The 15508-nt window shown below is 48.8% G+C and overlaps 1 protein-coding gene across 1 annotated transcript; it reads left to right on the forward strand.

The window, feature by feature from the left end:
• The first annotated feature begins 3971 nt into the window (after positions 1–3971).
• DNAJB13 (DnaJ heat shock protein family (Hsp40) member B13) lies at positions 3972–15053 on the forward strand. Its single transcript, XM_070944106.1, has 8 exons — positions 3972–4059; positions 5481–5584; positions 7170–7331; positions 8646–8803; positions 9534–9647; positions 11690–11803; positions 12953–13029; positions 14900–15053. The coding sequence occupies exons 1-8, from the start codon at positions 3992–3994 to the stop codon at positions 15051–15053; spliced, it is 951 nt and encodes a 316-aa protein (XP_070800207.1). The 5' UTR covers positions 3972–3991.
• The last annotated feature ends 455 nt before the right edge of the window (positions 15054–15508 follow it).

Here is a 15508-nt window from a genome sequence, read left to right on the forward strand (position 1 = left end):
AGTAATTGCAGGCAGCTGAATGATAATAATAGGCTATTAGTCTGCTGCGCCACCAGACTCCTTTTAGGCTTGCTGTCAAACATCAGCCATCATACTAATGACTATTTATTTATTTATTTATTTATTATTCGTATTTCTATGCCGCCCACTCTCCGAGGACTCTGGGCAGGCTTACACCAAAGACAGTATACTAAATAGCATATTGCCCCCTAACAATCTGGGTCCTCATTTTACCCACCTCGGAAGGATGGAAGGCTGAGTCAACCTTGAGCCCGGTGAGATTTGATCCGCTGATCTGCTGAACTAGCAGTCAGCTGAAGTAGCTGCAGTACTGCACTCTTAACCACTGCGCCACCTTGGCTCTTATTTTTTTTTGAACAATAGGCAGGTTGTATTTCACGAATTTTATATGTGAAATTATTACGACCGAAATATTTCTGCACCTCTATTGGTTCACCCTGTCAGGAAGTTTCTCCTTCGTTTTAGGTTGCTTCTCTCTTTGTTCTGTTTCCATCCATTGCTTCTTCTTTTGTTTTGCCTTCTGGCGCTTTGGAAAATACATTGCCTATACCAGTGATGGCTAACCTTTTTGCCGTCGCGTGCCAAAAGCAGGGGGAGTGCGGGGGGGGTCTCTCTCTCGCGTGCCCACACCCATAATTCAATGCCCCCCTATGCATGCATGTGTGACCCCCCCCGCGTTCCCCCCACTTTTGCCACGCGATGGCACAGTGGGCCAGGAAGGCCCATTTTTTGCCCTCCCCAAGCTCCAGAGCTTTCTTGCAAAAGATGATCCCCGGGAGACTGCGACGGTCATAAATATGAGTCAGTTGCCAAGCATCTCAGTTTTGATCCTGGGACCAGGGAGATGTTGCAGCGGTCGCAAGTGTGAAAAAAAAGGTCAAAAGTCACTTTGTTCAGTGCCTTTGTGTCTTAGGACTAAAAGAACTGTTGGATGCCAAAGACTCCCTGTATGTTATTATAATCAAGGACAGAACCTACCTAGAGATAAAAGAGAAATTTCCTGGCAATGAGAACAATTAACCCATGGAACAGCTTGCCTCCAGAAGTCGTGGGTGCTCCATCACTGGTGGTTTTTAAGAAAAGATTGCACAACCGTATGAAACGGTATATATATATGGGGTTGGCTAGAAGACCTCTTAAGGTCCCGTCTGTTGGAAATTGTTCTGTCCCCAACCACACACACACACACACACACACACACACACACACATCAACAGACGTTCAAGAGTTAAAGACCAAACCAGCTGGCAAAATCCTTTTCCTTATGATAACAAAACTTGGCAACAACCTAGTGGCTGCCTGCCAAGAGTTTATTATTTACAAAGAGGAGAGATAACTTCTCCCCACTTCTGGTACATCAAAAGAAACAGCTCAATAATTACGGAGTCAATCAAGTCCACAGATAATCCAGCAAAGTCTATAGCCAAAAGTCCGGCCATGCAGAATGGCGTGGAAGCTTTCAGCTTTGTTCGTCACAAGGTTTGACTGGCCACCATGCTCCCTTTTATACCCTGTGGGGTGTGGTCCAGTGACTCAGCCTAATCTCGGGCACGCCTTTTCTTCTGTTGTGCGCGCTTATCTCTGCGACGCTGCCGAGGATCCAGCCAAGACTCATTACCCTCATCACCATCCATCTGTGGCTGCGTGGACGTGCTTGGCCCCGGCCCTATCTCTTGCCCTTTGGCGGACACCGAAGGCATTGCCAGAGAGGAGGGTCCTGGAGAGGGAGGCCTTGCCAACTCCTCTCCTTCACTCTCGGAGTCCTCTCCTGCCGATGACACAGGCTCCGGTAACGGAGCCACAACAGAAATGAATTCAACCCACAAGCGTGGGTCAATGAAAACAAAGAGACTTTTATTAAAAGGAAAGAACAAAAACAATTTTGCAAAATAGGGTGGTATCCCTGCAGATCTCAACAAAGGAGTTTGAGCCAGAAAGCCACACCTGAAGTTTCAAAATCATTACATTTTATAGTTCCCTATCCCGACGGCCCCCCCCCATGCCCCTCCTATATCGCACCCAGTGACCGATCACAGCTAATCCGAATCGCCTTTTAGAGAGAACATCATCTCTTTCTCTAATTACATGTTTATCATCACCTCCGCATAACTATGCCCATAAAATAATTTGTAAGCATGACTCTTTCTTATCTCTACTGCCCTAGCATTAAGGAACGCCCTTCTTTTTCAAGGCCTCTTTCTAACGGTCCTAAAACAAAAGAAGATTTATTCTAACACAACACTGTTACATATCGGTCAGCAGCATGTCTTAAAAGCAGAATAACGTCTAACAAATTTACCCGAGCAGCAGACCTTGCAAATCATCCAGTCCAACCCTCTGCCTAAGCGAAATTGAACCTTGACTTATATGCATTTCTAACCTATAGACCTACATACTATTTTATTTTTTGAATTTTCTCATATCCTACACGTCCGTGTTATTCTGTCTGGGGATCGCCGAGTGGTCTCCCATCCAATGCAAAGTAGCCACTGGCCAAACCTCTGGCAAAACTTTAAAGCAAAACTTTAAACCTTAAAACTGTCTACTGTCGACCTCACCCCATTCCTAAGAGGTCTGTAAGGGGCGTGCATAAGAGCACCAGCGTGCCTACCGTCCAGTGGTGGGATCCAGCCGGTTCGCACCACTTCGGGAGAACCGGTTGTTAACTTTCTGAGCAGTTTGGCCAACTGGTTGTTGGAAGAAATCATTAGGGCAGAGAACCGGTTGTCAAATTACTCGAATCCCACCACTGCTACCGTCCCTATCCTAATATTCCCTTTAATTGTATTCATTTTATGTATTCAATTCATGCTTATACTTATATCAGGGGTGAAATCCAGCAGGTTCTGGAGAACCGGTAGCGGAAATTTTGAGCAGTTCGGAGAACCGGCAAATACCACCTCTGGCTGGCCCCTGGAGTGGGGTGGGAATGGAGATTTTGCAATATCCTTCCCCCAGGAGTGGGGAAGGAATGGGGGTTTTGCAGTATCCTTCCCCCTGGAGTGGGGTGGGAATGGAGATTTTGCAATATCCTTCCCCTGGAGTGGGTGGAAATGGAGATTTTGCAGTATCCTTCCCCCTGGAGTGGGGAAGGAATGGGGATTTTGCAATATCCTTCCCCCAGGAGTGGGGAAGGAATGGGGGTTTTGCAATATCCTTCCCCTGGAGTGGGGTGGGAATGGAGATTTTGCAGTATCCTTCCCCTGGAATGGGGAGGGAATGGAGATTTTGCAGTATCCTTCCCCTGGAGTGGGGTGGGAATGGAGATTTTGCAGTATTCTTCCCCTGGAGTGGGGTGGGAATGGAGATTTTGCAGTACCCTTCCCCTGGAATGGGGAGGGAATGGAGATTTTGCAGTATCCTTCTCCCAGGAGTGGGGAAGGAATGGGGATTTTGCAATATCCTTCCCCCAAGAGTGGGGTGGGGATGGAGATTTTGCAGTATGCTTCTCCTGCCACGCCCACCAAGCCACACCACGCCCCACAGAACCGGTAGTAAAAAAATGTGGATTTCACCACTGAGACATATATATATTATCTAATATGTACTCGACAAATAAAATAAATAAATAAATAAATATCCCAAAGAAATTGGATTTTGGGAGGGAGTTGGGGGGGGGAGCAACCTTTTCCCAATCTTTTGCAGCAGCCTTTTGCAATCCAGGATTTTTGTCCCCTGCCCCAAAAAGGATGCAAATGCAACCCCCCCCCCCCAAAAAAAGCAACGCCCCTCCTTATCCAAAAGAGCTGGGGGAGGGGGTCGATTGCCCCAGGAAAACAACTCCCCCCCCCCCCCAACAACAACAACCCGAAACGGGGCTCGCACTGCAGGTCTTGCCTTCCCAGCATAGCAGCCAGAAGCATTTGCCCGGGGATCGCGAGACTACAAGTCCCGTCATGCCCCGGGCGGGCGGCGGCGACGACGGCGGTAGCCATAGCAACGGGAGAAGCCCGGGCAAAACTAGGCCGCGATGGGGCAGGATTACTATGCGGTGCTGGAGCTGAACCGCAACGCCAAGGATGCGGACATCAAGAAGGCGTGAGAGCCGAGAAGGCCTTGGGGGGGGGAGTGGAGGCGTGGGACTGCAATGCCCATGCTCCTTGGCCGTGCAACATGGGCTTGGTGGTCGTGCAACATGGGCTTGGTGGGCTTTTTGCAACCTTTTGCAAATCCCCCCCCTTAGGAGAATTGCTGCGTTTTGGAGGCTGCGTTCACATGGGGACTTTGCAATGGGCAAGGGACCCCAAATCTGCCTTCTAGTGCGGGGGGTCTCCAAATTTGGCAACTTTTAAGACTGCTGGACTTCAACTCCCAGAATTCCCTGTCTTTAAAGCATGGCTGGGTGGGGAATTCTGGGAGTTGAAGTCCACCAGTCTTAAAATTTGCCAAGTTTGGAGAAGCACTGCCCTAGGAGCAGGGAGTCTCCAAACGTGGCAGTTTTTAAGACTGGTGGATTTCAACTCCCAGAATTCCCTGTCTTTAAAGCATGGCTGGCTGGGGAATTCTGGGAGTTGAAGTCCACCAGTCTTAAAATTTGCCAAGTTTGGAGACTCCCTGTTCCTAAGGCAGTTTTAAGACTGGTGGATTTCAACTCCCAGAATTCTCTATCTTAAAGCTGGCTGGGGGATTCTGGGAGTTGAAGTCCACCAGTCTTAAAATTTGCCAAGATGGAGAAGCACTGCCCTAGGAGCAGGGAGTCTCCAAACGTGGCAGTTTTCTAAGACTGGTGGATTTCAACTCCCAGAATTCCCTGTCTTTAAAGCATGGCTGGCTGGGGAATTCTGGGAGTTGAAGTCCACCAGTCTTAAAGTTTGCCAAGTTTGGAGACTCCCTGCTCCTAGGGCAGTTTTAAGACTGGTGGACTTCAACTCCCAGAATTCCCTGTCTTAAAGCATGGCTGGCTGGGGGTTTCTGGGAATTGAAGTTCACATCTCTTCAAGATGCTAAGATGGAGAAGCATTGCACTAGGAGCAGGGAGTCTCCAAAAGTGGCAGTTTTTAAGACTGGTGGACTTCAACTCCCAGAATCCCCTAGCCAGACATGCTTTAAGACAGGGAATTCTGGGAGTTGAAATCCACATCTTTTCAAGTTGCCAAATTGGAGAAGCACTGCACTAGGAGCAGGGAGTCTCCAAAAGTGGCAGTTTTTAAGACTGGTGGACTTCAACTCCCAGAATCCCCCAGCCAGCCGTGCTTTAAATACAGGGAATTCTGGGAGTTGAAGTCCACATCTTTTCAAGTTGCCAAGATGGAGAAGCACTGCTCTAGCAGGGGTGACACAAGGCTTGGCAGCATGAAGCAACCCCGAATTTGCAAAGATGCAAAAAAAAAAAAAAAGCATGAACGAATAAAGGTGATGCCTCAACACAGTTAAACAAACCTGGTTAAACCGGTTGTGTGAATCCAGCATTTGAGATTCTTGGAACAAAATTTGCAGCTTCTCTTCTCTGTGATTTGCAGATATCGGAAGCTGGCTCTGAAGTACCACCCGTTAAAGAACCAAGAACCATGGGCTCCTGGGAAATTCAAGCAGCTGGCCGAAGCCTACGATGTCCTGAGCGACCGTAAGTAAAGGAAAGGAGACCACACAGAGATGCAGCACGGGAGAGCCGCTTCTCTGCAAAATCCAGACGCCTTCCTCTAAATCTTTTTCTCCTTCCATTATACAACTGTGGGCTAAGCTATCCCTTATTTACTATTCCCTAGGCATCTTCTCTTCCTGTTCTTAAATCTTTATCTGATGTGCCATTAAATCAAGGATGCTGAACACGATTTAGATCAGTGTCTATGGAGATTCTCCCATTATCCAGGTCCTGGTTGTCCCAAAGTGCTTTTTTTCAGGAGGCCACTGGACTTTCTAGTTTTTCTCTGAAGACGTTTCGCTTCTCATCCAAGAAGCTTCTCCAGCTCAGAGTGGATGGAGGGGAATGGAAGGATTTATATACAGCTGGTCATTTGCATCCTTTTTAGAGAGTCGTTGAGGCCACTTGGAGGCTGGTCTGTGTCCTCAGGGACACCTGAGAAGGGCAGATGGGTGTGGAGCCTTCTTGGAGCTTGTGTTGTGGAGCTATGCTTTCTGCAGGATGTTTCAGCCAGTTCCAAGAAGGCTCCACACCCATCTGCCCCTCTCAGGGGACCCACAGACAAACCTCCAAGTGGCCTCAACGACCCTCTAAAAGGATGCAACTAACCAGCTATCTGCAAGGAGTATCAATCCTTCCCTTCCCCACCATCCGGTCAGAGTTGAAGAAGCTTCTTGGATAAGAAGCAAAATGTCTTCAAAAGAAACACCAGAAAGCCCAGAATTCTGGGAGTTGAAGTCCACCCATCTTCAAGCTTCCAAGGTTGAGAAACACTGATTTAGATGGACAAAGCCTCTTTTCCAGTAGTAGAAGAGGAAAAACACCGCAAAAATAAAACAATTTGTGTATATGTGAAAAATGAAGCTTTCTCTACAAGGTCTACAGGTAGTCCTCGACATACGACCACAGCAAATCCCAAAATTTCTGTTGCTGAGCCGGGCAGTTCTTAAGCGAATGTTGTCCCCATTTTACGACCGGTCGTTAAGTGAATCGCTGCAGTTGTTAAGTTAGTCATGCGGTCGTTAAGTGAATTTGGCTTCCCCATTGTGCCCCGGTGTCCATCACGTGACCCTGGGACACCGCAACCGTCATAAGTCCACGCCAGTTGCCAAGCCTCTGAATTTTGATCACGTGACGATGGGGATGCCACAACTGTTGTTAAGTGTGAAAAATGGTCCTAATGTACTTTTTCCAGTGCTGCTGTTACTTTAAACAGTCACTAAATGAACTGTTGTAAGTCGAGGACTACCTATATTTTTCCCACCTATTATTTTTCCTTCCTCCTTTAACATCGTCTTTTAACGACTCCATAACTCTTGCAGGGTGGACTCTGGGCAACTGAATGGAGATAGTTTACTGGCCGGATGCCTTTCCCTGTCGCCAATGCAGAGTTTTATTCAGCAGATATAATCTCATTTCTCTCAGAGAGAGAAATATCTGCCTCTTACCTAGGATCGAACTCACAGCCTCCTGATTGTGAGGCCAAAGCTCCACCTCTAGGCCACCGCACCGCTCTTTTCCTTCCTCCTTTATCCCCGGTTAAAATGTTCCCTCTTGATCCCTTTAGCGGTGAAGAAAGCCGTGTACGATAAGTTTGCAGAGGAGGGTCTGAAGGGAGGAATCCCCCTGGAGTTTGGCATCGACACCCCCTGGACGGAGGGCTACGTCTTCCATGGAAACCCTGAGAAAGTCTACCGGCAATTCTTCGGAGGAGACAACCCCTTCGCGGGTAGGTTCCGACAACCCACTTACTCATTTGTTGGATGATTTGCAATTCGGTGTATAGATCTGAGGGAAGTCCGGAAGTTTCTCTATCAATGCAGGCTAACAACTCCATCCGTCCGGAAGATGAATAGTTGTCTGCCACACCTATCATCTCCGCCCCCTGCCTTTTATCCCCAGATCTAAGGTGGGGCTTCGCTAGCAGCGGTGGCTCTTCCGTCCCGAGGACCAGCCCATAGATTTCCACTGCTCTCCTCTCCTCTGCCTTCTGTGTATCCGTGAGTCAGGCACAGGACCCAGCTGTTCCTCCTCCTCCTCCTCATCAGCCACCTCCAGACCTGGGGGCTGTTGACCCTCCATCTGACGGCTGACAGACGGCCCAGGCTCTGCCTCTGTTTCCCTCTCTCTCTGCCAGCTCCATTCTCTCTTCCCCCTCGGAGCTCTCAGGTTGCCCTGATGCTGACTCTGATTCCCACGCCGCCTCCTCCTCCTCCTCCTCCTCCTCCTCCTCCTCCTCCTCTAATTTGGCCGCTGGAGGGGCCGGCGGCCAACAGGCCACAACAGGAACATTGTGGAAGGAATATATGTTGCTGTGTTTCATTGTGGGGATCGACGTTTTTCTCTCGATTTCAAAAGTTCTGATGACCACGCCTCATGATTTCAGACATACAACAGCTCATTTAGTGTCCGTTCGAAGTTACGGCGGTACTGGAAAAAAAATGTTACTTAGGATCGTTTTTCACAGTTATGACCTTTGCAGCATCTCCATAATCGTGGGATTATAATTCGGATGCTTCGCAGTTGGTTCATATTTATGACGGTTGCACTGTCTCAGAGTCATGTGATCCAAATTTGAGCCCTTGGAAATGAGCTCGTATTTATGACGATCGGAGCATCCCGGCGTCACATGTTCACCATTTGCGACCTTCCCAACTGGCTTCCCACAAGCAAAGTCAATTGGGGGGGGGTGTTGTTTCCCTTAACGACCGGATGGTTCACTTAACAACCACAGTGTTTCATTTAACAACCATGGTGAAAAGGTTATGAAATATGGCAAGACTCACTTAACAATCTCCTAGAGAGCAAGAAAAATTCTACGTAGTCCCAGCTAGAACTACCTGTATTTAGTCTGGCTAGTGTGGTGTTTTTCAAACCTTGGTAACTTTTAAGATGTGTGGACTTCAACTCCCAGAATTCCTCAGCCATCCTGGGGAATTCTGGGAGTTGAAGTCCACACATCTGAAAATTGACAAGTTCGGGGAAAAAAAACACTAGGCCAGTGGAACGTAACTGGTGCCCACCTGTCCTCTCAATGCTTTAGAGTTCTACACCGGCGAAGGGGCAGAGGTCAACATGGCTTTCGGGGGTCTCCGGGGCCGTGGGGTGAAGAAGCAGGACGCCCCCATTGAGAGGGACCTCTACCTGTCCCTCGAAGACCTGTTTTTCGGGTGCACCAAGAAAATCAAGATCTCACGGAGGGTAAGGAAGGGAAATGGGGCTGGGGGCTGTTTTGGAAGGGGGCGGGGTTATCACGTAAAATGGGCGGGGCTTTCTCATCCGCCATCTTGATGTTTTTGACCCCGGTTATGCTTTGCCCACCTTGACTTGACCTCTCCTCCGTTGTGTTGGTAGCACAACTATCGCAACAACAAAGTAGTCCTGAACTCACAACCGTCATTGAGACGAGAATTACGGTCGTAAATCGGGCCAGCCATTAAGCTGGTCACCCATGTCGCTACGGGTAGTCCTCAACTTACAACAGCTCATCGAGTGACCGTTTAAAGTTACAACGGCACTGGAAAAAGTTGTGACCGTTTTTTCACGCCGTTACAAAGCCTTTGCAAGTATTCCCTAATCAAAATTTGGACCGTTGGTTTATATTTATGACGGTCGCAGTGTCCCGGAGGTCACGCGGCACCCCCCACCCCTTATGCAAATCTTCTGACAAGCAAAGTCAACGGGGGAATCCGGATTCACTTAACAACCACGTTCCTAATCTTAACAACGGCAGTGATTCATTTAACAAACGGCGGCGAGGAAAGTCGCAACATGGGGCAGCAAAACTCACTCAGCCACAGAAATGTTGGCCTCCAACATTGTGGTCGTAAGTCGAGGACTGCCTGTATCGTCACCCTGCCTTGTTGCTAAGTGAAGGGTGACCTGTATGGAAACGGTATACCCCCTCCCCCATCTTTTTCCCGACCCTCAGGTGATGAACGAAGATGGCCACGCCTCCACCATCAAAGACAAGATCCTAACGATCGACGTTCAACCTGGTTGGAAGCCTGGAACTAAGATCACGTTCAAAGAGGAAGGAGACCAGGTGAGGTTAGGCCAGGACAGGTGATGTAGTCCTTCCTTTGGAACCTTCCCTGGTTAATTCTGGCCCAGAATCCGCTTTATCAGATGCCAGCTTCAACTTTTAACAGAACAACAGAGCTCAGGAAACCCTCTACCCGTCAGCACAAATGGCTATCCAGTTTCTTCTTGAAAGCCTCCAATGATGGAGCACCCCCAAATTCTGGTGGCAAGTAGTTCCACTGGTTAATTGTCCTCCCAGTAAGGAAATTTGTTCTGTCCCCAACCACATGCACACACACCAACAGACGTTCAAGAGTTAAAGACCAAACCAGCCGGCAAAATCCTTTTCCTTATGATAACGGAACTTGGCAACAACCTAGTGGCTGCCTGCCAAGAGTTTATTATTTACGAAGAGGAGAGATAACTTCTCCCCACTTCTGATACATCAAAAGAAACAGCTCAATAATTACGGAGTCAATCAAGTCCAGAGATAATCCAGCAAAGTCTATAGCCAAAAGTCCGGCAATGCAGAATGGCGTGGAAGCTTTCAGCTTTGTTCGTCACAAGGTTTGACTGGCCACCACGCTCCCTTTTATACCCTGTGGGGTGTGGTCCAGTGACTCAGCCTAATCTCTGGCACGCCTTTTCTTCTGTTGCGCGCGCTTATCTCTGCGACGCTGGCGTGGATCCAGCCAAGACTCATTACCCTCATCACTGTCCATCTGTGGCTGCGTGGACGTGCTTGGCCCCGGCCCTATCTCTCGCCCTTCGGTGGACACCGAAGGCATTGCCAGAGAGGAGGGTCCTGGAGAGGGAGGCCTTGCCAACTCCTCCCCTTTACTCTCGGAGTCCTCTCCTGCCGATGACACAGGCTCAGGTAACGGAGCCACAACAAAATTTCTCCTGAATTCCAGGTTGCTTCTCTCCTTGATTAGTTTCCATCCGTTGCTTCTTCTCCTGCCTTCAGGTGCTTTGGAGGATAGTTTGACTCCCTCTTCTCTGTGACAGCCCCTCAAATATTGAAAGATCATGTCTCCCCCGGGTCCTTCTGTTCCTTGATGAGTTTGTGGGGTTCTCCCTTGGGAAGGGGCCCTCAAGACCCCAACCTCCACCCGATGCAGAAGGCAAGTTAAATCCTCCCTGTCCCACGTTTGTGCAGCCTTCGCTATTCTTTCCGTGAAGCCATAACAGAATAACAGGGTTGGAAGGGACCTCAGAGGTCATCCAGTCCAGCCCCCTGACCATGACAGGGGGGAATCCTATTCTGTACCATCCTGGACAATTTTTGAAAACCTCCCAGTGTTGGAGCAGCCACAACTTTTGATCAATTAACAGAATAACAGAGGTGGAAGGGACCTTGGAGGTCATCTAGCTCAGCCCAAGCAGGAGACCCTACGCCATTTCAGACAAATTGAAAACCTCCACCCACAGCCTCTGGAGGCAAGTCGTTCCACTGGTTAATTCGTCTCCCTGTCAGGAAGTTTCTCCTTAGTTCTAGATTGGCTGAAGTTGAGGGGACTTCTCTGTCTCCACAATACGAACCCTGGATCGTCTGCTACGCGTTGTATTTATATAGTTCCTGGTGTCTTAAGAGATCCCTGTCTATTTACTACCAAAACTCAAAATAACTGAATAACAGAATTAACAGATTCGGAAGGGACCTTGGAGGTCATCTAGCTCAGCCCGAGCAGGAGACCCTACTACATCATTTCTGACAGATGGCAGTCCGGTCTCTTCTTGAAGGCCTCCTGTGATGAAGCTCCCACAACTTCCGAAGGCAACTTCTCTTCCATTGAATATAGAATAACAAGAGTTGGAAGGGACCTGGGAGGTCATCTAGTCCACCCCCCTGTTCAAGTAGCAGACCCTCTACCGTTTCTGCCCAGTCTCTTCTCCAAAAGCTCCAGTGATCTGCTGCCCACCTCACTGTTACAGCGACACCGGGAGGGTGACAACCTGGAGGAACTACTCACCTGGGCACCTGTCCTGCGCTGGGATCATCCGGAGGGGTGACGGAAGCGTGAGAAATCTCCTTTTCAACCCCTTTCTGGTTTTTCATTCTAGGGCCCCAACATTATCCCAGCAGATATTATCTTCATTGTGAAGGAGAAACTCCATCCCAGGTTTAAAAGGGAAGATGATAACCTGATCTACGTGGCCAGCATCCCACTGGGAAAGGTAACGCCAAGACTAGGCGTTAGGGACACAGGAGGTTGCTGTCATTGACACACACACACGTGTACAATGACACACAGGCGGAGCGTACTGCCTCTCGTGTAGAACCACAGCCTGTTTTGCTCTTGGTTGACTCGAGGATGTGCCGTTGAGCTGGTAAGGAGTCTTAGCAGCTTCATCGATAGACCTTCTCCATGGAGGATCGGTCACCAACGTGGCCCCTCAGCTCTTCCGATGGGGCCTTCATTGCCGCTGAAACGGAGTTCCTCTTTCTCCTCCCCTTCTCCTTCCTCCAGTCTATAAAACCCCACTCCCTTGCGGCACTGATGAGATTACCTAGTTGGGTAATGAACCGTCTACAAGAAAACCATCAAGCTCAAGAGAGCACCAAAGACTCTCCTTCTCCTTCTCCTCCTTTTCCTCTCTTCTTCTCCTTCTCCTTCTCCTTCTCCTTCTCCTTTTCTTTCTCTTTCTCTTTCTCCTTCTCCTCCTTCTCCTTCTCTTCCTCTCTTCTTCTCCTTCTTCTCTTTCTCCTTCTCCTCCTCTTCTCCTTCTCCTCCTCCTCCTCCTCCTCCTCCTCCTCCTCCTCCTTCTTCTTCCTCTTCTCCTTCTTCTCCTCCTCCTCCTCCTCCTCTCTTCTTCTCCTTCTCCTTCTCTTTCTCTTTCTCCTTCTCCTCCTTCTCCTTCTCTTCCTCTCTTCTTCTCCTTCTCCTTCTCTTTCTCTTTCTCCTTCTCCTCCTCTCCTCCTCCTCCTCCTCCTCCTCCTCCTTCTTCTCCTCCTCCTCCTCCTTCTTCTTCCTCTTCTTCTTCCTCTTCTCCTTCTTCTCCTCCTCTCTTCTTCTCCTTCTCCTTCTCCTTTTCCTCCTCCTCCTCCTTCTCCTCCTTCTCCTTCTCCTTCACCTGCACTCCTCCTCCTCCTCTACTTCCTCTTCCTTCTCCTTTTCCTCCTTCCCTTTCCAATTCCCCCTTCTCCTTTTCCTCTTCCTCGATTTTATCCTCTTCCTCATCTACCGTTTCCTCTTCTTCTTCTCTTCCTCCCACTCTTTCTCCTCCTCCTCTTCTCTGCAATCCCCATCCCCTTTCTAGTATTAGTAACATGTCCTTCTCGGATAGCAAATCTCACCCACCGGTTCCTATCCTTTGCTCCCCCAGGCTCTGATTGGCTGCACGGTGGACGTGAGGACGCTCGATGAACGGCTGCTGAACATCCCCATCAATGATATTGTCCAGTAAGTGGCTGTCTTGGAGGAAGGGGAGGGGCTTGGGAGCTGACAGGTAACACCTCCCCGGCTGCATTCAGACAACCAACTTATGCCGGATGGTTGGGCAGCAAAGCCTAGTGCCCGACATGCAGATGCGCAGATGGCAGAGGAGAGGAGGGCAGTGGAAATCTATGGGCCGGTCCTCAGTGTCAGAGTGGCAATTAATCCCATTCCGTTTTGGGGTAATTGCACCTTGATTAGAGACGGATCGTGGCTTTTCCTTGGAGTATACTTTTTAAAGAAAACAAAACCCGAGATATATTCTAATAAAACACATTTTATTATAAAGAAGTAAAAACAGTCTTACTAGCCGATGATTACATCTTGGCAGCATTCCTGCCTTACCTCTTGGCAGGCGAACAAAGAAAGTTAGAAGAAAGTGAAAGAATGTGGACATGTGCAGTAGCTTAGAGATAAGACTCTGTCTACCGTAAGTCTCAGAATGGGAGCCCAGCTGACAAATACAAAAAAAAACGCAGTGACAATCCCCTTCTTTGTCAGTTGAGCGGACATCAGGTACATCATCAAATAAGGCACATCTTCTTACGCAGATATTCGTGTTGAGCTGCTGGAAGCGGTTTGTTGAGCATATCAGCAATTTGATCATGTGTAGATACATACTGCAATTTAACAAAACCTTGTTTTGCTAATTGTTTTATGTTTTGATAACGGATGTCAATGTGTCTGGACGTAGAACCTGTGAAATGTGATTCAGAAAATATAAACCACCGATTCATCGTCTTCCATCACGGTGATCAGTCGGATTGGGTGTGTCCAGATATCTGTGACCAAAGCATCAAACCATGTTAGAGAATTACATACATCTGAAACACAAGCATATTCAGCTTCGGTAGACGAACAAGAAACAAAATTCTGTTTACGCACTTGCCAGTAAACAGGACATCCATTTAAGAACGTCATATAACCTGAAGTACTTTTACGTACTTGTGACACTCAAGCAGCCACCGCTGCTAAGCCCCACCCTAGCTCTGGAGATAAAAGGCAGGGGGCGGAGTTAAATAGGGTGTGGCAGAATTATTTATCTCCTTGCCGGATGGAGATGGGAGGAAAGATAAATTTTTTGCTGAGGCTGCTGGCGCTCCTAATAAAGGAATCTTTGAGTTAACTTTGAGTTAACTCAAAGTTTGAGTTACCCAAACTAAGCTCAACTTAATTTTTCATTCAGCGAAAATTGGATGTTGCAACGGCACTCCCCCAAAAAAGTGACTTATGACCCTTTTTTACACTGATGACCAGTGGTGAAATCCAAATTTTTTTTTACTACCAGTTCTGTGGGCGTGGCTTGGTGGGCGTGGTGTGGCTTGGTGGGCGTGGCAGGGGAAGGATACTGCAAAATCCCCATTCCCTCCCCACTCCTGGGGGAAGGATACTGCAAAATGCCCATTCCCTCCCTACTCCTGGGGGAAGGATACTGCAAAATCCCCATTCCCTCCCCATTCCTGGGGGAAGGATACTGCAAAATGCCCATTCCCTCCCCACTCCTGGGGGAAAGGATACTGCAAAATCCCCATTCCCACCCCACTCCTGGGGCCAGCCAGAAAGTGGTATTTGCCGGTTCTCTGCACTACTCAAAATTTCCCCTACTGGTTCTCCTGCTGGATTTCACCCCTGCTTATGACCTTTGCAGCATCCCCCACAGTCGCGTTTGGTAAATTGACTCACACTTATGACCGTTTGCAAGCTTCCGACAAGCCAATGTCGGATTTTCTCGCGAGCCAAGTGTTCAGCGCCGTTGTAACTTCAAGCGGTCGTTAATAGGTTGAGGACGCCCTGTACGTGTCATCCTCTGAACTGCCTCTCCTCCTTCCTTTTCCAGCCCGAAGTACTTCAAAGTGGTCCCCGGCGAGGGGATGCCCCTTCCCCAAGACCCCACCTGCAAGGGAGACCTCTTCATGTACTTCGACATCGTCTTCCCGGCCAGGCTGACCCCAGCCAAGAAGGCGCTGGTGAGGGAGGCCCTCCTCATGTGACGGACGTCAACCCAGCCGCTCTTTCCCCACCTCCGTTTTTTGGAAATAAATGAAAACATTGAGTTCAGATGCAGGATTTGGGTTTGGCTAGTCTAGAGAAAACAAGGACTAGGGGGGACATGACAGCAGAATTCTGATATTTGAGGGGCTTCTGCAAAGACAACCTATCCTCCAAAGCCCCTGAAGGCAGGAGAAGAAGCAACGGATGGAAACTCATCAAGGAGAGAAGCAACCTGGAATTAAGGAGAAACTTCCTAAGAATGAGGACTATTAACCAGGGGAACAGCTCGCCACCAGAAGACCGGACACCCCCTTGTCTGGAATGGGCTAGAGTCCCCTGCTTGAGGAGGCAGGCTGGACTAGAAGACCTCCAAGGTCCCTTCCGGCTCTTATCCCACTTCTGATTCCTTGACTATGGAATGGCAGGGAACATCCATGCCATTGGCGTTCACAAG

The sequence above is a fragment of the Pituophis catenifer genome, unplaced genomic scaffold (genome assembly GCF_029215685.1).
Source record: "Pituophis catenifer annectens isolate HBS135680 unplaced genomic scaffold, rPitCat1.0.hap2 SCAF_4, whole genome shotgun sequence".
NCBI lineage: Eukaryota > Metazoa > Chordata > Lepidosauria > Squamata > Colubridae > Pituophis > Pituophis catenifer.